General features: G+C 57.4%; 1 protein-coding gene across 4 annotated transcripts in view; it reads left to right on the forward strand.

Moving 5' to 3' along the window:
- Window positions 1-25,271, forward strand: part of WHRN (whirlin) — an 89,243-nt gene extending 63,972 nt beyond the window's left edge. For 2 of the 4 annotated variants that reach the window (XM_059410969.1, XM_059410965.1), the window contains 10 exons: window positions 4,076-4,278; window positions 5,314-5,350; window positions 6,498-6,710; window positions 7,473-7,682; window positions 11,205-11,375; window positions 19,576-19,647; window positions 20,932-21,469; window positions 23,270-23,451; window positions 23,999-24,121; window positions 24,415-25,271. In XM_059410969.1, coding sequence (XP_059266952.1) covers window positions 4,076-4,278; window positions 5,314-5,350; window positions 6,498-6,710; window positions 7,473-7,682; window positions 11,205-11,375; window positions 19,576-19,647; window positions 20,932-21,469; window positions 23,270-23,451; window positions 23,999-24,121; window positions 24,415-24,597 — 1,932 coding nt within the window. In that variant the 3' untranslated portion in view covers window positions 24,598-25,271. Of the gene's footprint in view, window positions 1-4,075; window positions 4,279-5,313; window positions 5,351-6,497; window positions 6,711-7,472; window positions 7,683-10,179; window positions 10,213-11,204; window positions 11,376-19,575; window positions 19,648-20,931; window positions 21,470-23,269; window positions 23,452-23,998; window positions 24,122-24,414 lie in introns of all 4 variants that reach the window. The other 2 variants (XM_059410966.1, XM_059410967.1) reach the window with 2 other exon arrangements.
- Window positions 25,272-25,899: the final 628 nt, after the last annotated feature.

The raw sequence follows: 25,899 nt of genomic DNA on the forward strand, positions 1-25,899 counted from the left end.
GACAGGGGGGTCTTTCCTCTCCCTTAAAATAAAGAGCGTTCCTATAGTCCCCCCCACCCAGCTCCTTCATCACGGTGATAAATAGGATGCCCATGGTGATAAATTAAATAAAGCCACCCTTATTCATTTATCCTTCTGTGTCCTCCCCATCAGCATCCTGTTCGCAAGCGGAGCAATACTGGAGACTTGCTCACACTGCATCTGTCTCTCCTTTCTCCAGGGGATCGTGTCCTGCTGAACTCAGGGTGGTGTGGGTGCCTTCTTGCTCCGGAAGCCTTGGAGGCTGGGCTTTGCCATGGTCTCACTCTATGCAAGAGCGGTCGCCCTGTGCGGTCTGGGCCTCAGTCTCCCCCATCTGTAGGAGACTTTGGCAGTCATAGCATCTTTGCCTTCCTACTCATTGCCTTGTCTATGCACGTCGTCTAACTCCAGACTAGCTGCAGAGAAAGGATAAAACACGTTGAATTCTTCATCTTGAGGGGAAAGAGCTCAGTTGAGGCCTATAAACATTGCCACCTCCAACTTCACATCGCCCAGACCCAGGGAAAGGGGCAGGTCGGGGGGGTGGGGGAGGATGGGTGTCTCCCTTCCCTTCACCATTTACTGAATGTCTCCCTCGAGCCAGGACATGGTGGGATAAAGGTGAGAGCTGCGTGAAGAATGTGCAAACAGCTGGGCTCAAGCTCTGGCTCTGTTTTTCCCATCCCATGTGACCTCGAGCAAGTCACTTGACATCTCAGAACCTCTCCCCTCCTTTGGGAAGGGAAGTGAATGAAAAGCTGTCAGAAGCCTCTCTTGTGCCGGTGGTCCCATGGTATTTTTGCGGCCTCCTGGGCCTTGCTGGTAGCATCGAGCCCATTTTACAGACAGAACACCGAGACTCAGAGGGTGCTCAAGAGCAGAGCAGGGCCACACCGCCCCTACTTCCCGGTTGCCTGGCTGCAGAACCAAAGACTTCTTTCTGATGCACCGTAGGGATGGGACTCCTCACCCCGCATGTCACACGAGGCTCTGATCAGCGGGGAGACACCGGGTTTGTTTGTTGGGGCTTGTGGACTCTGAATGGCGGTGAGCGTGCAGACCCCCGTTCTGGCGAGCAGAGGAGAGAACCGGACTCAGAGAGCCGGGAGTGTCTCAGACCAACTCCGATGCTGTGCGCGGCTGCGTGGGGGCCCAAAGCCAACCCTGTCTAGAACCTGGGTTTTAAAACAGATGCTGGGAGAAGGAGAAAGGAGAAGATTGGGAGGAGATTGAGACGATGGGCTCACACACCCCCATTCAGAGCGGGTTTCCCAAGCATGACTTCTGTTTCAGGCCTGCTCCCCAGGTGGGCTGCACGCGAACCCCACGGTGCCTCCCACAAATCCAGCAGAGATGTACTTATTCAGCAGGCGTGAAGGGAAACTGAGGAGCCCAGCAGCCTTGAGGCTTCAGGGCCCTTAGCACTGAGCACAGGGCCGGAGCAGGAGGCGTGCCTAATTCACGAGACTGCAGACATGCCCACAGCAGGCTCCGGGCCCGGGACAGTAACCGGAGTTTGGAAACCCCCGTGCCCCCCCCCACCAAAAACAAAACAAAACAAAACAAAAAACCATTGCCCCTCATGGTTACTGACACCGCACCACCCCAGGTTGTCAGATTTAGCAAATCCAAATACAGGGTGTCCTTTTAAGTTCCAGGTAAACAACGGATACTCCGTTTAGTGTACCTCCGTGTGGGGCGGTGTTTGAACGTTCCCCGCCCAGCCTCTTCGGAGGGCCAGTAGATGCTGGTGGAATTGAGCTGTCCCTCCCCCGGCTTCCCCACCTCCCACCCTCCAGGGCCTGGAGGGAGAGGCTTGCGCCCCAGAGGGTGCCCTGACATATCGGGTCTCTCAGATGCTGGTTCCTTTCATTAAACTGCTGGGATGGAAGTAAAGTGTGTGGGGAAGGTTAAAACTGATTCCCTTCGCTTAACAAAAGCCAAAGCTCTTGGGAGAGAGGCGGAGGAAGCAGAGCCCCTGAGCAGACCGGGTGGGGCGGTGGGGGGGTTGGTGGGAGTTGCGGGCTGGCTGCAGCCCAGAGCTGTGGGGGTGTGGGGCTGCAGAGTGGGCTCAGGCCAGGCAGAGCGCAGAAACCACTGGCACACGGGAGGCCGTGTCCTGACAGGGGTGCAGGGGCCCTGGCAGGAGGTGCCCTCCGTTCTCAGCACAGAGGAGATCCCAGCTCGGGAATTTTGGTGTGAAGAGGAGGAGGAGGAGACCCAGGTTGGGGGGCCACGGGGGTGTGGAGGGTGAAGACTGGGTGAGACCTCCTGGAGGGTTACCAGGGGGAATAAAGGCAGAGTTGATGATGGGGCAAGTTTTCAGATCTGGGTGCCGTGGACAGGACTGGGGCAATGGCAGGATAGTGGCTTTGGACATGCCGGGTCTGAAGTGAGGTCATGTGTCCCCAGGCAGAGCTCCTAACAACAACTCAGTAGCAGAAAGCAGGAGAGCTGTGCGGCCGTGCTGACCTGGGTCTGTGTCCTAGCTGTCCTCTCCATGGGCTCTGTGACCACACACTATTCACTTAACCTCTCTGAGCCTCCGTTTTCTCTCTGGCAGAGTGGAGAGCAAAGATACCTCCTTTGCAGGATGTTGAGGCTATCAAAGAAGGAAAAAATACATGTAAAGGGACAAACCAGGTACTCGGCACACATTCAGTGTCCAGTAATAGTGGCTTGAAATTTGGGGCCCCAGGCTGGTGCCATGTTTTGGTCCCCACTGGGCTGCAGCAGAGACGCTCCTGGTGCAAGGAACGGGGGTCTGACTTCTCACTCATGCAATGGATTTTTGTGGAGTTCCCACTGTGTGCCGGGCGCTGGGACAGTGTGGGAAAACCCAATCACAGCATAAATCTAAGCCCACTCTTGAGCACGGGCGGCATGAGAGCAGAATCAGGGCTGTCATGCCCAGTGTGGCATCCTGGCTCGGAGCGGGCACCTGCTAGGTTGCGTGGGCAAGGGGAGACACGAAGTCTGAGTTTGCTTTCTTTACTGGAAATCCCCCCAGCTGCTGGCGAGGCCCTAAGGAAAGGAAAGACGAGCAACTGGGGACCAGGGTTCTGATTCTCCATCTCATCCACACATCTTCACTCCTATGTTCTTTCTTCCAAATACCCCTGTGGCTCACCTTTTCCCAATTCTGCTTTGGAAAAAATGCCAGGAAAACCCTCTGGGGGTTGCTCCTGAGCCATGGGCAGGCTGGGAAGCTGGGGAGAAGGAAAAGCAGGCAGGGACGACTGGCATTATGAGGCTGCCCTTCAAGGCCACAGTGGGGAGAAGCCCTGGGCAGCCCCTTCCCTGCCGCGCGAGCAGAGAAGCAGACCCTCCTCGGAGGGGAGCCATGCCGGCAGTCTGTCGGACGCCCCGTCTCACTCTGAGGCATCCTCCCTTCCAGCCTCGTGTAATTCTGTCACGGTTTTATTTTTATGGGAAGGCTCCTTGTTTCCTTTTACTTTTTCATCCTTTCACTTAAAAAAAAAAAAAAAAAGTGTTTTTACATTACAAAATAAAACTGCCTGAGAATTGCAAGAATCCAGGTGATATGTTACTGCTTTATTGGGAGACCAGTTTTCTCACTTACTGCTTCTTTCCTTGAGTCAATGAAAATATTGTTTGCATTTCAAGGAAATGTGTGCATGCTTGCGGTAAAAATTTCAACCCTGTGGAAGCGTAAAAGGGCCATCATGGAAGCACACCTTCACATCTCTCCCCATGCCCTCCCCGCTCAGTCACCCCCAACAAGTTGCTCCCAGGTGGCTGTTGCTGTCTAGATAAGGGGACCCTTGGGGAATCTTGTTGTAGACCCACCTCTCTAGACCACTGCTAGGCAGAGGGGAGGTGGCCCTTTTTAGTAACAAGAGCATCGGCTCAGGCTAGGGACTGGACGGTTGGCTCTGCCATTGACTTGCTCTGTGACCCGCAGGCATCCACATAACCTCTCTGAGCCTCAGTGACCTTCTCGGCAGGCTGGGATCGGGGCTCTAAAGCCCCGGGCATGAGTCGGTGTCCTGCATGCCACCCAGGTGACCGTGTCGTTTGGTGGTCTCTGCAGGTTGGGGACCAGATTCTGGAGGTGAACGGGCGGAACTTTCTCAACATCCTGCACGACGAGGCGGTCAGGCTGCTCAAGTCTTCGCAGCACCTCATTCTGACGGTGAAGGACGTCGGGAGGCTGCCCCACGCCCGCACCACGGTGGACGAGACCAAGTGGATTGCCAGTTCCCGGATTGGGGACACCAGCACGAACCTGGCAGGGTCTGGCTGCACCCCTCCCTCCGGGCCCCAGGACCGCAGCACCGTCTCTGAAAGCCTGTGATGCCCGCCCTCCCGTCCCCTCACCACTCCCGGATCTGTAACGATTCTGAGAGCCGGCCTTCCCCATCCCACGGTCCCTTGCGGTGGTGGGCATGACCTCGGGCACATCCCTTCCCCTCTCCCGGCCTGTTCCCCGTGGGAACCTGAGCCGCACCGTCACCTTCTCTCGTTGTTTATCTCGCACAAATCAGTTAACTTAATCTTGGGCCCTGAGGTCCTTTGTCTGAAAGTGGGGCTCCTCACCCAGGCCCCCATCCCACTCTGGGGATGAGGACCCTGTGAGTTCCCTGAGGAAAAGGGTCTTGGGAGTCATGAAGTGGCTATAGCTGCCGACGGCTGCAGCATTGCTGAGAGGGTCACGTGTCCCCTTTGGATTTCCAGCAGGCGTCTCAGCCTGGCTGGTGGCCTCCCGGGCCAGGTCCACCAGAGCATCCCTCTCCCTTCCTTGCCTCCCCTCTCCCCTCTCGCCAGCGCGGTATCATAAATGTTTTAGTTAGCTTCCAGCATTTAAAAAGGCATCAAGTTTCCCATGGAAAGAAAAGAAAAACAAAAAACAAACCTGGATTTCTGGCTGCTGCTTTAAAATAAGGAATTCTGGTGGCTTGAGCGCATGTTTTTTCAAGAAATTGGGCTGGAGCTGAGCTGCACCTGCCAGTTGCCGCCCTGTGTCTCCAGGGTTCTTCCCCCTCCCTAGGGTTGGCCAGACCCTGAGGCCGTGGGCTATTGTCTCCTGTCCTGGTGTTACCTGCCTGAGCCTGTAGGGTTGGAAGCAAGTGTGTGAGTGGAGGAGTGCTGCCACAGGCTCCACTGGGAGGCCAGAAGCTGCTCAGCTGTCCAGGTGGTCACGTCCCCTTGAACTGCCCCAGTGGGGTGAGGCCAGGGCTCTCTCCTCCCGCTCCAGATCAGCCTCTCCCTTGCTCGCGTCTGTCCGAACTGCTCAGTCGTGCCGCTGAACACATTCATCTTTCTCCATAGATTTCCTGGGGATCTTCCCACGGAAGGGACAAACAAGGTAGGGCAGTCCCCATCCATGGCTATCTTCGGCTTCCATATACATCCCCGTGGGGGCGGTGAGGGGGTTGCAGAACCGCTCATGTGCGTGATCTCATTTTGTTTGGGCAGTCCACTGACTGTCCATCCATCCTTCATTCCACACACATCTGGCCCTGGGGATGGTGGCACTGAACGGAACCGATCAGATCCCTGCCCCCATGGAGATTATGCCTAGTGAAGGAGACACACAGGAAGAACAAACCTACCCACCTATCTAATCACAGAAGACGTTTGGTGCCACCAGGCCGGGCTCCATAGCCTCAGAGAGAGCAACCGATGGGACATCCGATTTAGGCGGGGTGAGAGACAGAGGAGAGGGTGGAGGCTCTCTGACTTGGTGACATGATGCTTGGACTGGGCACTGAGTGTTAAAAAGAATTAACCACATCGGAGTCCGGCGCAGGGTGGGCAGGGACGGTCTAGGGTGGGCAGAGATGGTCTAGTCGGAGGGCACAGCCTGTGCGAGAGCCCTGCAGCGGCAAGGAGAGCTTGCTGGGTGGGGGCGGTGAGCGAGCAGGAACTGGGAACAGAGTGACAACAGGTGGGATCACTGGGTCACACAGGGATTTGGGGGCTGCCTAAGAGGTTTGACTTCTAACCTAAATCAGTGGGAGACCATGGGGGGGATGTCTGTTTTTACCAGATCACCTCAGCAACTCCGCGTAGGTGATGGGAGACACAGAGGGGACACCAACAGCATCTTGGCCACAGCCCGGATGATGCCAGAGGCAGTGGAGGGGAGAGGGAGGAGGGTGTGCGGATCTGTGCTCTGTCTTGGAAGTCAAGTTACCATTACTCCCGATTTACCAAGGGAGGCCCTGAAACCTAGAGAATAAATCGGAAACCATAATGAGACCGCTCAACTCTAAACAGTTACGGGAGCTGTGGAGAGGACACGTGAAAGCGGCTGTGGAGGGCGTGAAGCCCTTTGCGAACGCACAAGGCCGCACAGTCTGAAAACGGACCCAGGCCCCCCTGCAGGTGCACAGCACAGACCAAGGCCACAGAGGGGACCCCCGCCCCCGCACTGTGGTCCCTGGCATGGCCCCGCCACGTGACCCCAGAGCCCTTCGGAATTCCCGGACACCTGTCTTCCTGTCTTTCAGCCGGGATTCTACAAGGGGCCAGCCGGCTCCCAGGTGACCCTGAGCAGCCTGGGGAACCAGACGCGCCTGCTGCTGGAGGAGCAGGCCCGGCACTTGCTGAACGAGCAGGAACGCGCCACCATGGCCTACTATCTGGACGAGTACCGCGGCGGTAGCGTCTCCGTGGAGGCCCTGGTCATGGCCCTGTTTGAGCTGCTCAACACCCACGCCAAGGTGATCCGAGCCCCTCCGTGGGCAAGGCGGCGGTTCCCGAAGGCTCTGCCTCCTCCCTGTGTCCCCCACTCCTTTCCTGCGCACCCGCAAAGAGTCAGGAGGAAGTGGCCCTGGGCGGAGACCGGTGACCGAGGTGCCCCCGTCCCCAGACTCCTGGGGAAATCGTCTATGGACGTCCCCTGTGATGTGGGCTCTAGCAACGTGGCTGTGGATACTGAGCATACATCTAGAATCGTCGGGATTGCTCTTCAAAGCGATGCCCGGGCCTCGCCCCGGGCCTGTGAAGGCCACACATCTGGGGGTGGGAGCCTGCCACAAGCCGCCGGTGCTGGCCGCTTTGAGAGCCAGGCTGGAGGAGGTCTGGGGTCCAGAAGCTGCACAAAGGAAGAAGGGATTAGACCTCTTGGGAGCTGAGGCGTGTGGGAAGGTTTAATAGAGGAACCGGGATTTGCGGAGAAGGAGGGAAGGCCGTTCCGGGTGGGAGGGCAGCCACGGGCTTCCCGGAGCGTTCGGGGAGCTGCAGTCGTGTGTGCTGGCTGAGATGCGAGCCAGGACGGGGAGAGGGAGGCAGGCGTCAGTGAGGCTGGCCCAGCTTCCGGGCTGTGGCGGGGCTTGACTCCCCCAGGACAGTGCGGAGCCCCAAGGGGTTAAGGAGGGAGAGGCCAGAGGTCAAGTTGGCACGCGGGTGATTTGGCGTAGCAGGGCATGGGTCCCCCCGCTGGTGGGCCTCCGGCTGAGTACCCTCTTTGTCCCCCTCCCCAGTTCTCGCTCCTGTCTGAGGTGAGGGGCACCATCTCCCCGCAAGACCTGGACCGCTTCGACCACCTGGTGCTGAGGCGGGAGATCGAGTCCATGAAGGCCCGGCAGCCCCCTGGCCCTGGGGCCGGGGACACCTACTCCATGGTCTCCTACAGTGACACGGGCTCATCCACAGGCAGCCATGGCACCTCCACCACCGTCAGCTCGGCCAGGGTGAGCTGCCCCTGGCTTTGCGGCCAGCGGGGGTGGGGCGTCAAGGTCCAGCCTTTGCCGTGAGACGGATCTAGGCGAGAATCTCGGTGCCACCCCTTACCAGCTCTGTCCCTTGCCTTTCTGAGCTTCAGTTTCTTCCATTGGAAAAACTTTGTTGTCGAATGCCTGACGCGTGCCCAGCAAGGCGCTAGGAGACAGCTAGTGAACAAGGCAGATATGGCCCTGCCTCTTGGGCTCCCGGTCTGCGGGGGGCGGGCTCAGGGAGAAAGGTGAAAAACACAGGTAAAGAGAAAAAACAGTAACAGTCCATGGGAGGACCCCACCATGAAGGCTGTGCCTTCATGGGGTCGTCATGATGGGATCTTCCCCAAGACACCCCCTCTTGTCTTTAGAGCCCCCACGACTTTCTCCCAGACTCCCCAGCCACCCCCAAAAGCATGCGGTCCCTCCTGGGTTCTGCCCCCCAGGATGCTCAGAGGCAAATTAATCCCAGGAGACCTTTGCAAGGAAGGAGCAAAGGAAATGCCTTGCGGCTTGGTTGGGGAACCAGTCATCCCTGTCCGTGTGGCAGGAAAAGCTGGGTCGGAGGTCAGGAGAGGGGGCCTGTCTCACGCCCTCCGCTCCTATCTTTAGATCACTTATCATCACCACTCTCCGGGGGGAAAGGGCAGGGCAGAGCCGTATTTCTCAAGCCCTTCTGCTCCCAGATGCTGAACTGGGAGACCTTACGGGGGAATCTCAGTAGACTTGGGGCAGATGCACTCAGTTCTCCAGCTGGAGCAGCAGAGCTCCGGCCACACGGCGGTGTCTAAGGATGCCGGCCAGGAGTTAGTGGGCACCAGCGAGCTTGTGGCCAGCAGGAAACAGCCCTGGGGCAGTGCCCTTGCTTTTGCAGACAACTTGTGTTTCTTCTTAGCTCTGGGGAGATGAGTATCTGGGGAACTTCTATGTCTCTGTCTTCCACCCCTACTGTTCTGAGTCCCCTTCCTCTGCAGGAGTCCTTGTCCCTTCCTGAGGGGCCCAGACAGCTGCCAGGCATTCCTCTAGGGCTCTGGCTGCAGTGGAGACCATGTCATGCTTCGGGGGACGGGCAGGTTACCTCTGGGGCAGGCCAGAGGGTGTTCCCCACCTAGGGCTGTGAGTTTTTGGCTTTGTGGCGGCACGCTGGTGATGAGCTAACTTCAGGCTATAGGGACCTGACCGAGGGGCCGTTTCTCTCAGGGTCCAGCTCCACTGAGACTGGTCTTGGACATGCCCATGTGGGTCTTCAGGAGCCATAAGCCACAGCTCTGAAACCAGGGGGACGGCAGGCTGTAATTCTGGAATGGTCTCTCTAGAATCGGGGATGAGAGATCCAGTGGGGGGATGAGATGTGTTCTAGCTTGAGAGGGAGGAGATTTAGGTCTAATCCCCGGCTTCTCTGAGCCTTAGTTTCTCCATGAGTAGAATGGCCCAAGGTCTTTGCCCAAGGCTCTGATGGCAGTCAAGGTAAATATTATGTCCAGCTCAGCGCTGGCCTGCCATGACCTTGCCCAGCCCAGGGGTCTCCCCCAAACCTAAGAAGAGTTGGCCCCCACCAGTCTCAGCCCCACGCTTCACTGCCCAGTGCCTCAGTTTCCCCACTTGCACTGAGACAGCGATGCTGCTATGCCTAGCATTAGGATGCCCAGGGAGGATTAAACGAGGAGTGACCTCCCTGTTAGCACCAGCATCCCAGAAATACTGCCCAGACCCTGAGGACAGATGGAGCCTCAACTCTTCCTGACTTCCCCCAACCTGGCTGGAGAAAATCACCTTGAGGGTTTGCACCCAGGACCTTGGAGTCCTGACAGGCAGACACTTGAAGGCTTCTGGAAAGCACTGGGTTGAGGCTCTGCTCCTCTGCTTCACTCTTATCCTGCCTCCAGCGTCCTCACATGCACAGCGTGGGGCCCATCCCTCCGACTCAGACCTTCGCTGCCGGCACAAGGCTTGGGGCTCTCTACAATGCAAGTTTCCTCTGATCCAGGTTTTTGAATAAGGTCCTCCTTCAGGCTCTGCCTGCCATTAGCAGGTGTGACCTTGGACATGTCACTTCTCTTCCCCGGGCCTCCGTTTTTCCACCTACCCAATGGGAGTGACAATCCCAGCCTCACCAGCTGGGAAGTCCCAGGGTTGTGTCTCACAGTGCATAGCGGTCTTCTGACAGCCCTTCTCAAGGACAGGTGTCATTTCTGCAGAACCGCAGCGACCCCGGGTTTCCTTCGAGGAGGCAGTTACCAAGAAGGAGTGCTGGTTGCGGCAACGGGAGCTTTCTTCTTCATCCCTCCTTTACACCCGCCCCAAGTGTCTGGAGGAAACAGAAAAGGGATCTTAGAGAACCGTGTTCATTTTTGCCTTTCTCTGTGTGTGTGCATGTGTGCATGCTGGGCAGAGGGGTGGCTGCTGAACCCGCCCCATCCCTAATATTTATTTGATGTATTTTTCTTTTTGCCTTTTGCTCACCCTTCCTCCCCAGGAGCGGCTGCTGTGGCTTATAGACCTGATGGAGGTACCGTCCTTCCTGCCGGGCGGGGCCGTGGGAGTCCCCTAGCCGGGGTGGAGGTAGGGGGCCGTGGCTCTTCCTGCCACCCCCCTTATGTCTGCACCGGACCCTGGTGGGAACTGGGATTCTTCTCGGTGCTCACTGTCCCTCCTGTTGGCCGGTCCATCAGGTTTCCCCAGGCTTTGGGGTGAGGAGGCCCTCCGCTTAAACCCCAGCCCTGCTACTTCCTTGCTGTGTGACCTCAGAAAGGGATTTTACCTTTCTGAGCTCAGTTTTAGGGTCTGTAACCTGGGGATGATCATTTCTGTGCTGTGGAGCTGTTGAGAGACCTCTTGTGCTTTCATACGCTGTGAGCTCTGTCTAGAGTCTTCTCTTTCCCACTTCACATGGCCTGCTGTCTCCTCTGTGGGCATGAGCCCTACGCTCACATGCCACCTCTTCCCAGAAGGCTTCCGTGATTCTCTGACTTCCCTATGGCTCCTCCAGCCCCCTGAGCGTCCCATTGTCCTGACTCTTGTCTCATTATATTCTAAGAATGTTTACAAGCTTGGCTGGCTACTCCGCCTGACCACAGCAGTGATTGTGTCTGGAATCAACAATGAATCCCTCATGTCCAGCCCAGGGTCTGGCCCATATAAACGACAGGGGCCTTTCTTAATAATCGTTGTTGTTGGCGTTTGTTGAGAGTTCTTCGTGGCACTGTGATAATGCTTTCCACCTGTATCTTCTTTGACTTTCCCAGTAACTAGGAGTGGCAGGTACCACCATGATCCCCATTGCACAGGGAAGAACACCAAAGTCAGAGACAAAAGCGACCTGGTCCGGGGCACTCAGCTAGTGAGTGGTAGAGTCAGGATCCGGTAGTTATCTACTCACCACCAAGTGACAGGCACTGGTCTGCAACCCCAGCACATGTCTGTGAGCTTTTGCTGCAAGTGATGCTGAACCCCCAAATCTGGATGGACAATAACCCAAAGCATTTCTTTCTTGTGACCCAGATCCTGTCCCTCATGGAGCTCACCTGCTTTCCTGACTGTGTTCAAACGCCTGTCACATGGCTCTCACCTCTTCTGAGTTTGTCTTCCCTGGGAAACAGGAGGGACCAGGGACCAGGCAGGGAGCACGTCTTTCTCCTGTCTGTCTGCCCAGTGCCGGCCCAGGCTCTGGAAGTGAGTTGGGGCCCAGGAAATGTGGAGCAGAAACTGAAATGAATCTGCCTTCCCTGGCCACACAGGGTTATCTTCTCATATCTCAGCCTCCTAACCTTCTACCTCCCACATGATAGGAAAATGTCCTTGGCGCTGCCATCCAGGCAGGCAGAGCAGCAGAGGGCTGGCTCCCATGACCCAGATGCCCGCCCCAGATGGAACCAGTTTCCATTTAGCCCGAATTCTGTGGGCCACGCTCTGCAGTTCGCGATCGCGGGTTAAACGTGGCTCATTCTGCAGCCGTTTTCCCTTAAAGCAGACAAAATCGATCAAAGGAGATCAGATGCAGCCTTCCTCCGTTGACAAATAGTGTTTCTTTTCCATTTGTCTAATAGGGGGCTGGCCCTGGGAATTTTTCCTGCCTCCAGACAACGTCATTCCCCTCCCCTTCGGATGTCAGCCGCGAGAGCTGAGCAGAAGCAAGGCTTCCCTACCATTAATTGGGTTCTTCGTGGAGTACAAGCCAGCCTGGGGCAGAGGGACTTAAGCAAACGGGTTGGGGGGTCCCGCAGCTGGGGCTGGCTCTCCCAAGTGGTAGCGGTCACACCTTGGACAGGTGACTGAAGCTTTGGGAGCCTTGAGTCCTCTGGGTTGTCATGAAAATTCACGAGTGAGCTCAGGAGCGGACTTGTAGGCATGGAGTACTTGCGAGCCCATTCTGTTGATACTCTGAAGACTGGCAAAGGGCACTGCGGAGGATTTCGGGGGAAAAGAGGTTGCAGAGGCCAAGGCCAGCCTTGTACCTATGAAGCAGGTGCCGTTGAGGTCAGGGGCGGCAGCTGGAACTGCCCCGCCTTAACCTCAACCCCTTTCCACCTGGAATTGAGAGGTTCACACTCCAAGCCTCTCGTGTGCCTGGAAAGGGGCTCCCTGGGCCTGCCAAGGCATGCTGGGGTGGGGGGCTGCTCTAAAACCCTGTTGTCCCTGCCCCGAGGCAGTAAGGTGAGAAATGTGGCTATCAGCACGGTTCTCCCTTATGGTCTCTATGCCTTTCTCCTCATCTAAAGAGGGAAAGTCCTGGGGCAAAAGGAGGGTGGAGAAGCTCAGGCCGGTCTCGGGCTTTTCCAGCTGCAGGGACCCTGAACTGTGAAGGCAGCTTTTCCCAGAAACAGGGAGAAAATGATCAGAGGACCTTCTCCCACCTCCTGTGTTGCGCCTTTGGTCCAGCCTGGTTGGGTGTAGAGGGTCCTTTGCTGGGCGAGCCCTCCTGCAGTAGAGGAGCAGGAAGGAGCCCAACTACTGACTCCTACATCAGCCAGTCCTGTGGCGAGCATTCGCTGAGCACCCCTCCTTGCCCTCCATCCCTGGCTCTGAGACGACAGCACCTGCTGCCTGGGAGCTTAGCAAGTCCTGCTGGGGAGCAGCCTCAGGTCAGACCACCTACCTAATTCACACCCTGAGAAGCAGGTCGAGGACCGGGGCCCTGGGGCTGTCAGGGAGGGGATGTTGGAGCTGAGATCTGAGGTCATTGGCATCAAATGGGCAATCAACCAGGCAAGGAGCTGAGGAGGCCAAATTGGCATATGCAAAGGCCCTGAGCTCAAGGCTTGTGGACCCTGGAAGGAACTGTGGGAAGTCAGGAGCGCCAGAGTGCCAGGGGTGAAGGGGAGAGGGTGCAGGCTTAGCAGCAGGAAGCGCCAGGGACTCGGGCTTAACCCTGAAACTGTGGAACACCACTGAGCGTCTTCAGGCAGGAAGTGACAAGATCTTGTCTGTATCTTTTTTTTTTTTAAGATTTTATTTATTTATTTGACAGAGATCACAAGTAGGCAGAGAGGCAGGCAGAGAAAGAGGAGGAAGCAGGCTCCCTGCTGAGCAGAGAGCCCGATGTGGGGCTCGATCCCAGGACCCTGATACCGTGACCTGAGCCGAAGGCAGAGGTTTTAACCCACTGAGCCACCCAGGCGCCTCTTGTCTGTATCTTTTAAAATGCTTCCCCTGTGTGTGGAGAGAGCTCAGTGGGCACAGGTAGATGGAGTGACTTGGTGAGGCTACTGCTACAGTCTGGGTAGCTACAAGCCTGTGGCTGGGCAGACTAGCTCTGCAGCCCCTGCCCCAGGAAGCCACTCGGGTCCAAGATTAGGGCACAGCAAGGCTGGAGCTCATTTTTCTGCTTAAGAACAGCCCATTCCCAGCTAAGAGGCCTCCACACGAGCTCCCTGCATCCTCAGAGCCATAAATCCAGCAGAGGCGTCAGTGAGGCTCGGGGCGGCTGCAGCTTGGCCTCAGCCCGCCAGCCCTTTGCGGCGTGTTTGCCTCCCTGTGGACACTTGGGAGGGTTGGAAGCTGTTTCCCGCGGTCAGAACCAAGTCCACGGAGGCCAGCCCTGCTCCTCCGGAGAGCACGGCGCGGGGTGCGGGGGGGAGTCAGACGAAGCATTGACCCAAGACAGCGGTCTTCACCTTCCCTGTGCCACGCACACCTCCGGCAGGCTGGCAAGCCCCGGCACCCCTTCTCAAAAAACAGCCTTAAGTATTTAAAAGAAAATGCATCATTGGGTTACCCAAAAACCCAAATTATACAGCAGAATGCCATTTTCAAAATTCCAGAACAATTTGGAAACCATGTGCTTCCTGATGAGCATGCACCGTAGCGAGGTCCGACAGTGGGTCAGCGAGGCTGTGAGTGTGAAGCCGGGGTGAGCCCACGTGGGTTTCGGTGGCACCTACAGCAACCGGGAGAGACCTGGGATCTCAGTCGGCAACAGTGTCTCGGGTGCTGCCCATTCTGCTGGGCTGTCGCCTCCGTTTATAAGGGAGGAAATGTGTCATGTGGACTGGAGGGTCACGGAAAGCAAGAGGCAGTGTTTTCCCTCAGCTGGGTTCTTGGGGTCACCGCATCCCTCCTGGAGCCCGGCTCTCCAGCACCCGTCACACTCTCTGTCCACGGAATGAAGTCCTTTTCCTGAGAGCATTGGGAGGGTGAAGCATGCAGGCAGAAGGTAGCACATTCCATCTGCACCACACAGGCCTCCTGAGGACCTCTGTGGTTTGGCGGGCAAACATGATGGCAGGAGAGCGGACAGTGGGTAAAAGTGCCCAGAGCCAGCCCAGAACTGGGGCAGTTCCCGTGGTCTCAGCCACGCGAGTGAGTGTGGGTTCCAGCCCTCTGTTTGGGGACCCACACCATTCTGCCCTTCCCTACCAGCTGCCAGACTTCCAGCCTCACCCCTTGCTTTGAGAGCTCGGGAGCAGGACCAGCCTGTCTCCACCAGCATGGCCATTGGCCCAGGGGCTGGCTCCTTGATCCTTTTGGAACCTCAGTCCTGCCCACTTCACTCCAGGCAGCCCCACTGCCCCCCCCCCCCCAGTCCAGGAATGCCAGGACTCTGGCTCCACCTAGCTGGTCCCCTCCCCCACCCTGACCTTCCTGGGGCGGTGGCTCCTGTCCCCCAGCTCCTGCCCTTTGCTCTCTCCTGCTCTCCACCTCTCCCTCCCATCGTCCTTCTGTTCTCCTCTCTCACACCCACTCCCCTCAGCTTTCCCTCCTCTGTTCCTTGGACAGAAATCTCCATGATGACCTTCTGGGAACTTTCCCATCTACAGAGTGGGGGGCCCCTAGTCTCAGGCCTCTGGTGCATGTAGGGGCAGCGTTGGGGGGAGCCCGATGTCCTGACATCAGAGTAAAGAAGCCAGAAGAACAAAGAGCTGAAAATAGCACCTTTATGTAAGAGCCTTCCGTTGTTGTAAGGAGGGGGGGAGGAGGAACCAGGGAATTGGGCTGGAGGGAGGTGGAGGGGGGGGCCTCATTCTGCTGAGGCGACAGCTGGGCCAGCAATCGCCTAGAAGCATCACCACCTCCCGAAGCTCGAGTCCACCTGGCAGGGGTCCGCACCGGGGACTGCCCGCCATCATTTCACTTTATTTTGGGCCCACAGTTCCCTCGGTCCAGACTCCTGGGGTATCCGGGCCCTGACTGGGCCAACTCAGACAAAAAGAAGGTCTTTTTCCTAAGAGGAAGGGAATTTTCTGAACCGTCGCTGATTTCAGGAGGAAGGAGATGGGGGGAGCAGCCGGTCCTGAGGGCGTCCTGGCTCTTGTGGCAAGCAGTCTGAATAACAGAGTCAGACCTTGAACACTTGAAGCTCAGCTTCCCGCCACATCCTTGCTGTGTGACCTTGGGCAGGTGGCCTTCCTTCTCTGAGCCTCAGCGACCTCAGCTGTAAAACGGATGAACGGCCTCATCTAGAGAGCTAGTGGAGCCCCTGAGTCTAAACCTGCAGCCAGTCTCCGGCCTCAGTGGGTGCCGGAATAGGGGTGGCCCAAGCCGTCAGCAGGGTGGGGGTGGGCACGATGAGGAGGCCAGGAGGCGCAGGTCGGCTCCTGCATGAGCTCCGACCTTGATCCTCGTCTCGAAGCCTGTTCCTCGAGCGTTTGTGCTGACGCGTCCCCGGGGTTCTTAGCCTGCTGTCTGTAGCTATTTCAGACGCACGAGAAACATGGCTCGGGGACTCGGGGCTCCTGAGCCGTCTGGATTTGGCAGATGGAGTCTGGCAGGGCCGGGCTCTGACCCGTCTGCCGTGCTCCACTTCGGGCCTTCCTCCCAGGCCTGGATATTTATGTTCCCCGCCCCCCAACCCTCACCCTCCTGACTTTCCATCCCTGCCTTCCGACTTGGTTCCAGGATGCTATTGTAGTGAGGACAGGACGAGCTGAGGCCAGGGGCCAGGGATGGCTGTACTGTTCCCTGCCAGCGAGGGGCACTGTCGGGACCCTGTCCAGTTCTGGGGTCAGGGTAGTGCTGCGTGGGCTTTGGGACCACCCCCACGTGGGTTCGAAACCCATGGTAGAACGTCCGTGTGGTCTTGGACAGGTCACATCCCTCTCTGAGCTTAAATGTAAAATCTGTGAGGATCCCAGGGGCTGCCTCTCGCAGAGACTCAAAGGAGAGCGCGTCAAGTAAAACGCCCTGCAGAGGGCCTGGTGTGTCGCCCTCCCCAGTTTGTGGCTCGTGTCCTCTGCTCTCTCTGAGATAAAGCCCCACCCACTCTGCCGTCTGTGCCAGAAAACTGCTTGTGTTGTCAGGGCTCTGGATCCTTCCTCTCTCCCTCTCGGGCGCCCAGTTACCACTGCCAGCCACACCAGTGGTCCTGAGCGGAAGTGTGTGGCACCTGCCGTGTGCATGGCCCTGGGAGGGGTGTTGGGGACACAGTGACCTGCATACCATTTATTCCCCATGAGTCAAGGATGCCGGATAAATGCTTATGGACTGAATGAGTGCCCAAAGCTCCGAATGTACCAGAACAGGACAGAATTCCAGGTCTTCGGTGCCGCCGTGGACTGTCACCCGAGTCCCCCAGGTGCCTGCAGCTTAAATCCAGGGACAGGTGGCAGTGGCTACACTGAGTGTGGCAGAGGCCCCTCCTGCCTGAGCACCTGACACGTGTTACTGCATCAGCCCCGGGAGAGAGGGACTGCCGTGACCCCATTCTGCAGGTGGGGAAGTCAGCACCGAGCAGATCCGTGGTTTGCCTTCCGTCTCTTGGCTGTGAGTGGCAGAGCTGGGTGTGATCTCAGCGAAGCCATGAGTGGTGCCACTTAGTGAGCAGGAGGGCATCACGCCTCCTCCCAAGGATCCCCTACAGTCTTTGAGTGCCTGACGCTGCCGGCAGCATCTTCCCGGGAGCCAGTGTGCAGGCGACGGGGCTGGAGACAGTCAAAATGCTGAGGTTTGCATGGAAGCCTCAGCTTTGGTGGTAAAATGAGGCAGGAGTCCCAGCCTGGGACCCAGAGGCCTGGGTATGAAAGGCTGCGAGCCGGGAGGGCCGAATGCCTCCCTGGAGGGCTCGCATGACAGGTCTTTGTGATGACGTGCCTCTTGCCTGCCCAGAAAGTTCAAGGCTCCAGGAGCGTCATTCGGGATGGGGATCAGTGTGGAGTGACCTGGCAGCCTGTGCCCCAGGGAGTATGGCGTCAAGGGACCCCTCCGTCCTGACCCACTGCCTCCACCCCAATCTAGGCCACCATGACCACTCTCCACGGTGACCTAGTAGTTGGCCTGCCTCGTTCTCTGCCTGCTGGGGCCTCCTCCATGCCAGCCTGAGTGATTGATGAATTCATTCACCCATTGATCCATTCGCGGATTCATTTGCTTTGTAAATATTTATCAAGCAGCCCCCGTCCTAAACACTGAGGATAGATAGAGTGGGACTAGGTGGTCCTAAGTCCTGCCTTTGAGCAGTTTTTTTTTTTTTTTTTTTTTTGACAGCGATCACAAGTAGGCAGAGGGGCAAGGGGGGGGGGGGGGGCTGAGGCAGGCTCTCTGCTGTGCACAGAGCCCGATGTGGGGCTTGACCCCAAGACCCTGGGATCATGACCTGACCTGAAGGCAGAGGCTTTAACCCACTGAGTCACCCAGGCGCCCCCTTTGAGCAGTTTTTATCCTAATAGGAGAGACGAACAAGAAGCAAATCAATACTATAGCACCAGGCAGTGGTATGTCTTATGCAGAAGAATGAAGCATGGCCAGGGGTTAGATATGGGGGGGGAGGGGGAAGGGGTGCTGTTTTAGACTGGGCTGGTCCAGGAAGGCCTTATTGAGGTCAGAGCGAAACGAAGTGAGGACGTGAGTCTGTGGAGGGCAGGGAGAGCAGTGAGTGCCAAGGCCCTGGGGTAGGAAGCACCCCATCCTGCTGGAGGAGTAGCAAGTAAGGGCCCAGTCATGAGGCACAATGAGTGCAGACTTTGGAATTTTCTCCAGGGAAAATGGAAAGACGCAGGAGGGTGAGGAGCTGGGGAGAGAGATTATCTGATTTATGTTTCAGGGATTACATCCTGGTTGCTGGGCAGAGGAAGTAGAGGAGAACAATAAAGCGGGGGGCGGGGGTGTGTGTGGGTAGCGGTTGTAATTTTAGGTGGGGTCGTCAGGATGGACTTCTCTGAGGAGGTAGTATCTGCAAAGGTCTTGAAGGAGGGAAGAACAAAGCATACCTTGTGGATAGCTGAGTGGGAGCATGTTCCGGGCAGAGGGGACAGCCGGTGTGAAGGCCCTGACACGCCTGCATTGTTCCAGTGTGGCTGGAGAGGAAGTGAGTAAAGGGAATCTTCACAGAAGACTAGCTTGACCACGTCACCATGGCAACCCGCTGCCCTCAGCCTCAAGTGCCAGCAGCTCCATGCTTGAGTCCTGTGGAACTGCTCGAAGATTCTCATACCTCCTTCCTGCTTTATGCATGCCCTGCCCTCTGAAACACCATCGTTCCCTCCTTTGCCCCCTTTACCCACAAGACTCAACTTTAAGCCATGCTCCCTACTCCAGGAAGCCTTCCTTGATAACCCCTCCCCAGCTGCTGATACGCCTGTAACTCCTCACTCTGTGCACGGTCTCCTCCTTGCTTACTTGTGTCGAGCCCACTTCCTCTAAGCTTCTGACAGCAGGTGTGGTGTCGCACTGCCTCTGTGGCCCCCTGCCCTCATCAGTCCGGCCCCGAGACTGCTCACTATTGATGGCCGCCTTTGCAACGTGAGCCCAGGGGGGTGGTGGTGGTGGAGGCTCGTGGCCATCCTGGACTCCGCGGGGTGGAGAGATGGCTCCACTGAGCCCTCAAGGGAGCTCCTTTAGAGAGGGGCGCTGCTCAGCCTCCCAGGGACGGCCTGCAGGTGACCTAACAGCAGCTCAGTGTCACTGGAGGGAGCATGAGGCTTCTTCTGTTGAGTTCGAGAAGGAAGCAAGAAATGGGCATTTTTTGCAAAATAAGGTGTGTTTAACCCTTGACCCCCTGTCTCACAATCGAAACCATTAAAATTTAAAAAGAGAGAGATTCCACCTCTCACTGGCGTCCTGCCATTGTCATACCTTCCTGGGCTTCTGTCTGCGAGCACCTGTGGGTTTGGGAAGGCGCTGAGGGTGTGGAGCATGGTACCTGGGTCCCAGCTTCAGGAGTTCCCAGGCCAGGCCAGAGTACCCCCCCCACCCCCCACCAACAAAGATAGTTCACGGGAGGCCTGGAAAGCTTCAAAGAAAAATTGATTTCAAAACGACCGGCATGAAAACCAACATTAATTTTGATGTGTCAATTTCCCAAGAGCGGGGCATGTCAGGACAGGGAGAAACCACAAGAAGGTGTCACGGGGCCCATTATGGATTAGGGTACCTCGGAGGGCAAACTGCTTTCTCCCTGTGAGTTTGCATTTGCTCACACTGCTTTCTTCTGTGTTTCTAGAACACTCTGGACCTGGAGGAAACTGGTGAGACTGTCCAGGGCACTACAAACACCCTCCCCGATGTTTCCCTGGTAAGACCCTGTCTGGCCCTTTCCTTGAGTTTTGCCCTCCCTGGTCTGCCTGCGGCCCTGGAGTGCTGGCTCCTCAGTGAGAGCCACAGGAAGGGGACAGAGGCCCTCTGACCCAGTACCAGGCCTGCACACAGGACATCGATCAGCCCTCTCTGGCAGGAGGCACGACAGCTCCCAGCCCCTCCTAGGGATTTCAGGCAGGGAATCAGGCTGTTTTTTTTTTTTTTTTTGCCAAATCACTATTACTTTTGATATGTTATCTGAACCATTTCATAACAAATACTGACACATGGAGTGTGTGACCTCCCTGAAGAGGCCATATGACCACACCAAAAATTAAAGTTAAATGTGACCTTGGACCCCTGTGTGCACTTCGGCAGCCCGGGCAATATCACTGTGGTTCCAAACCAGATAACTTCTGAATGGCCTGGACTCTGGAGCCAGGTACTTGGGTTCAAATCTGACCTCTGCCACTGACTGTGTGACTTCGGGCGAGTTTCTTAACTTCTCTGTGCCTCGGTTTTCTCCTCTGTAACATGGGAATAATAGTAGTGTACCCACCCCAAGTTTATGGCAAGGGGTGAATGGGTCCACATAAGTAAAGCATTTGGGACGTGCCTGCCCTGTCGTCAGGGCGTTCAAGTGCTGGGTGTCGGCCTAGGCAGGGGGTAACAACAATGATGCTATCTGGGGCTCCTGCTCTCTGTGCACCTGCTGGGCACAGGCACCCATCAACACATGACGCATGGGGCTGCTCACACCCCCGCACCCCTGCCAGGCAGGTGCAGATTTGCCCACTGCCCAGAGAGGCGCTCCAAGAGGCCAGCTGTGCCTTGCCTAGGACCACACAGTCCCCGAGCCCATGTGACTGTCCCCTTCTGTCCGTTCCCTCTCCCTCCAGTCCTGCACATCTCCTGCCTCTAGTAGCCACGATAATCTTCCAGAAAGAAAAGCCAAAGAAATGCTTTTTCTGTTCCTTCCATTCTCCACATCCACCTCTAATTAAGTCTTGTTCCCTGTGACAAGGCCTGGCTGATGCCAAGAACTTGAGTTCCCACAGGTAACGATGCCATCCCCAGAGACGCCCGCCAGGATGCCGACGCTTATCAGCTGCCGAGCCGGGGGGAGCAGTTTTCCACTGGGGTGTTGCATTATTCAGAGCAGCGTGGCCGAGAGCTGATAGAGCGGGACAGAATTCCAGCCGCAGCCTGGGCCGCTCGGGGCTCCCCTCGACCAGCCGCCATGGGGTCTGACTCCTTCTACTCCTGTTGGGTCTTTTGGCAGGACGACATCAAAGCCCCGTCCGAGGGGCTGCCAAGTTACAAGCCGCCGCCTCCCGCCCCACCTCTGGCCCAAGGCCACAACCGCCCGCACGCCCCGCCGAGGAAGCCAGGGAAGGAGGACCTCCAGCCACCGTCCTCTGTGTCTTCCCACTCGGGCATCGTCTTCTCGGCTCCCAGAAACCACAGCCCACCAGCGGGGACCGCGCCTGTCCCGGGGGCCTCCTCAGCACAAGACTCGCCCTCCTCCCCCATTTATGCCTCTGTCTCCCCCGCCAACCCTGGCTCCAAGAGGCCCCTGGACGCCCACCTGGCCCTGGTCAACCAGCACCCCATCGGCCCCTTCCCGCGTGTCCAGTCACCCCCACACCTGAAAAGCTCCCCCGCAGAGGCCACGCTGGCGGGGGGCTGCCTCCCGCCACCCTCCCCCTCCGGCCGGCCAGACCCAGTGGGCACAAACCAGCACTTTGTCATGGTGGAGGTGCACCGGCCCGACAGCGAGCCGGACGTGAACGAAGTGAGGGCGCTGCCCCAGACCCGCAGTGAGTACTGGCCGCCACCGCGGGGGATGGGCTCGGAGCACCCGCGGCTGGTTTTGGGGGCATCCAGGCATAGTTAGAGTGGAAGCGTGTGCAGGGTCCGAGTGCCCCGGGAACAGGGTGCTGAGTCCGTGTGGACACAGGTGTGAGCCCTAGCGCTGCCACTTGAGAATTGCGTTACCACGGACAAGCCACAGGATGGAGGTTCGGTGACAGCCCCACTGGGTCGCTGGGAGGATGGGAGGATTGGGCTCCTGCCCCAGAGCCCCCGGTCCTGGCCACCCGACAGTCTCCATCTCCCCACTGAGACTGGGGTTCCTTGAGGACAGGGGTGGCCTCTGTGATCTCTATCCCCTGAGTCTGGGACAAGGTGCATGCTGGGGGAAAGACAGGCATGGAAAGTACTGTCCCTGGACCCCTGGAGGTCTCCAGATCTGGGGGCGGGGGAAGGGGTGCCGGGGGAGGCCTGCAGGCTCAGATTGCAGGCTCGAACTTGCAGAGGCTGCGGCCCCAGAGCTTCCAGACAGTGTCCAGCTGACGGGGCGGACAGCAGTATAAAGCCGGTTTTTCACTCGCAGGAAGCCGGAAGCCTTGGCGGGCTCTAGATCTGGCTCTAGATCTCCCTTCCCTTAGCAAGTTGGGTGCCTCTCGCTGGATTCTGCTGCCATCTTGTGGCTTAAGTCATGTATAGGTCCCGCTGTGGTCAGGGAAGGTGGCAGGTTGCGGGCTCTGAACTGAGTGCCTGCTGTATACCAAACAGTGGGCAGACTGGGATGCAGATTACAGGGTGCTCATGCTCAGGAGCTCAGGGAGGGAAGGCAGCTAAGGGGACAACAGGCCGGATGCGGTGAGAGAAACCCGAGGTGTCACCTGAGCCCAGAACACAAGAATAAAAGGTGTCCGTTGTGCGGGGTTTCCTGTGTACCAGATACGGTTCTAGGGGCCCTGCCTCTATTAGCACCTCATCTAACCCTCCCAGCAGCCCCGTAAAGCTGCTACTGTTGTCCGCATTTTACAGACGGGAAAACGGAGTCACAGAACATTAACTGTGGAGCAGTTAACTGTGGGCTTCACTCTACACATCACAAATAATAAAATCTTTATGATAATGCTGCTAGATGGGCATCGTGGCTCCTATGTTAGAACAAAGCCAGGGAGGCTCAGGGAAGCTATGTAACTCGCTGGGGTTGCTCAAGCTGGGCAGAAAGGATTCAGACCTGTCCTGCTGGTCTCCAGAGTGTCCCAGATTCAGGGGCCCAGCCCTCACACACACAGCAAAGCAGCTCGGGTTTGACTGGTGAATGAGGGCATGTGCTCACCGCTCAGCTCAGGCCAGTTGGGGTTGTGGAGGGTACAGATAAGGGAGGGTAAACCTTCCCTTGTTTTATTGAGAAGCTAGAAATTTAATTTTTCTGTGAAATACCTTAATTGGAATATGTTAGTTCATCATTAAAATTGGAGAGCATTATGCAAATTAAAAAATAATAATAACCCATATCTGTGGGCTGGGTTTGCCTCTTGACCTCTGTTTTCATCATTACGCCATGGACAGAGAACTGGGTGGTCAGAGCAGAAGACCTGTTGGCCTTGAGGCCAAGCCCTGGGTGGAAGGGCAGATCCCAGTGGTGGAAAGGTAGCACGGTGTCTCGCCTCCCTCCAGCCCTGTGATCCCTTCATTGCTCCCTAGTCCATGCCTGGGGAATCCCCACAGCCTTCCAGCTTGTAGCTCCACCACCTCCTCCAGGAAGCCCACCCGGACCCCAGAGGTATAAACCCCCACTCTCCTCCGGTTTCCCCTCCCAGCAACCTCCACACTCTCCCAGCTCTCGGACAGTGGGCAGACCCTGAGCGAGGACAGCGGTGTGGATGCCGGTGAGGCGGAAGCCAGCGCCCCGGGCCGAGGCAGACAGATGGCATCTACCAAGAGCAGGAGTAGCAAGGAGCCACCTCGGAACGAGAGGACCACAGAGGGGGCCACCAAACCGGTGAGCGAGGAGGAGGGGATACGGAGGACTGAGGGGAGGGCAGGCCCCAGGTGGGGAACAGGAGGTCCCCCAGCAGGGCTCAGCTTGACAAGTACCCACTGCAGGGAGAAAGTGAGCCCCCAGCACTGGAGGATGAGGGTCCTGGGGGTGAGCACTATATCAGGAATCTGGAGGCCCAGTTTAGGTCTCACCTTTGCCAGACATTGATAAGCCAAGCGCTAAAAGCCAGTCCTCAGGGACTTCTAGCACAGGACTGAGTCGGCATGCTGGCTGAGGCAGTCAGGCCTGGGTCCGAGTCCCAGGACCCCCACCATCAGGCAGCCTCGGGCCGACCCCTTAACCTGAGCCTCGGCAGTTAGAGAGCTGTGGGCACCTGTTTTTAGCTTAGTGCTAGCACACTGGCAGCGCCCAGCCCGGGGCTGTCGTCTGAGCCCTTCTGACCCAGTGGCATGTCACTCCCGGTGCAAGCACACACACCCCCAACACCCGAGCAAGGTCTATCCATGGAGAAGGCCTCAGACACTTGTCTCCTTGCTCATGCTCACAGCCTGGACTCCTGGAGCCCACGTCCACCCTGGTCCGCGTGAAGAAAAGTGCGGCCACCCTAGGCATTGCCATCGAGGGTGGCGCCAACACCCGCCAGCCTCTGCCCCGGATCGTCACGATTCAGGTACATCTTCGTGCGCCCCACGTGACTATTTCTGCCTACCCCCGAGGGCCCCTCTCTTGGCATCCCCAGGGTTCTGTCCCACACATACCCCCCACCCCAAGGATGACCAGCCACCAGAGGCAGACCCAGGCCCTTTGCCCTCCCTGAGCCTATTTTCCTTGTCAGGGCAGTAGACCCCCAGATTGTAGCCTGCTTGGCGGGGTTGGGCCTGACCCGGTGGGTATCTAAGGCAGGCCAGCCTCGCCCTCAGCCGCCTCGAGCGCCCCTACCTACCCTGTGTCTCGCCCCTGCAGCGAGGCGGTTCGGCCCACAACTCCGGGCAGCTCAAGGTGGGCCACGTGATTCTGGAAGTGAACGGGTTGACCCTTCGGGGCAAGGAGCACCGGGAGGCAGCGCGCATCATTGCAGAGGCCTTCAAGACCAAGGAGCGAGACTATATTGACTTTCTGGTCACCGAGTTCAATGTGATGCTCTAGAGGCTGGGGCCCGGAGGCCTCCCGCTGCTGCCCAGTCCCTGGCCCCGGTCCTCCTCCCTCCTGGTACTAGTCAGCTCCCGGAGGGCCAGGGCTGCATAGCCAGGGGCGCAGGAAGACATCCCCCCACTCTTTCCCGGCCCGCTGGCCCAGAACCAGGAGAAGAGAGCCGGATGAGGAAACAGAAGGTCAGGTCGGGATCCGGTGCCATGCTTGGCGTACACAGTAGGCGCTCAGTACAAGTGGTGGGAAGGAGAGAAAGTCCACCTGAGGCCTGCCAGGGCCTGTCCCCCTGGGTTGGATGAGGCCACTGGGCCCCGTTCCCTGGCCAGCTAGGACCTGGCCAGTCCTCTGGTGTCTGAGTCTTTATCCATTGTAAGACCACCTGAGAATTCATTGACACGACCCCACCAGGGGCATCTCGCAGGACCTTTAGTGCCACAAATAAGCGTCAAGCACCTCCCCCCATTCACACCCCCTTTCTTCCTGGTTCCTTATTCCCCCCATAATATTTATTATTTATTTCCCTCTCGTCACCCCTGGGGACCCCAAGACCCCAGCTTCCCACCCTGCCCCCAGCCTATCCCAGAGGCCTTGCAGGGGACCCGCGATGTCCGTGTATTTATATACAGAGCTTATGACTTTAATTTTTCAATAAAGAAACCTGAACAAGGTGAGTGTCCAGCGTGCTGTGTGGCCTGCCTTTGTGGCTGGGGTTTTGATAGCTTGACCTAAAGTGGGGGGCGGATAGAATAGAGTAACACACACCACTAGCCTCTCCCCCTGCCCCCCACCCCCATGTGCAACACACAGCAGCTACACGGGGCACATGAGCCACACCCACATCTTGGAGCACCTTACTTGAAGGTTGTTCACAGAAAATACTCTTAAAACAGACACGTATGTTATGGGACTGAATAGGGATGTTTTCAGATACAGGGAGGTGGCCTGCCTTTTGGGGGGGGGGGGATCAGGAAGGGGAAAAAGGAGGAAACCAAGCAGGGCAGGGATTTCAGGCAAACTCCTGGGAGGTGGCTGCAGCCTGGTGTTAGAGGCAAAGAAAAAAAAAAAAAAAATGGTCTGCTACATAGCCCCAGGGCCCATTTCCTTCAACCCCAGGATTTCTCTGGTACAAAAAGACTTGGAGAAGTCCTGCTTTGTTCAGCCCTGTGTTCAGAGGTCAGCCAGAGCAGGATTAGGGGCAGCTGATGTGCAGACATGTGCCAGATCCTGCTTTTAGCTGACCCTTTCCCCTCCCCAGCCCAACGAGACCACCTGAGGCCAGGGTCCTGGGATTCCACTTGA

Source organism: Mustela nigripes, chromosome 9 (assembly GCF_022355385.1).
Source record: "Mustela nigripes isolate SB6536 chromosome 9, MUSNIG.SB6536, whole genome shotgun sequence".
In the NCBI taxonomy this organism is placed as follows: Eukaryota; Metazoa; Chordata; class Mammalia; order Carnivora; family Mustelidae; genus Mustela; species Mustela nigripes.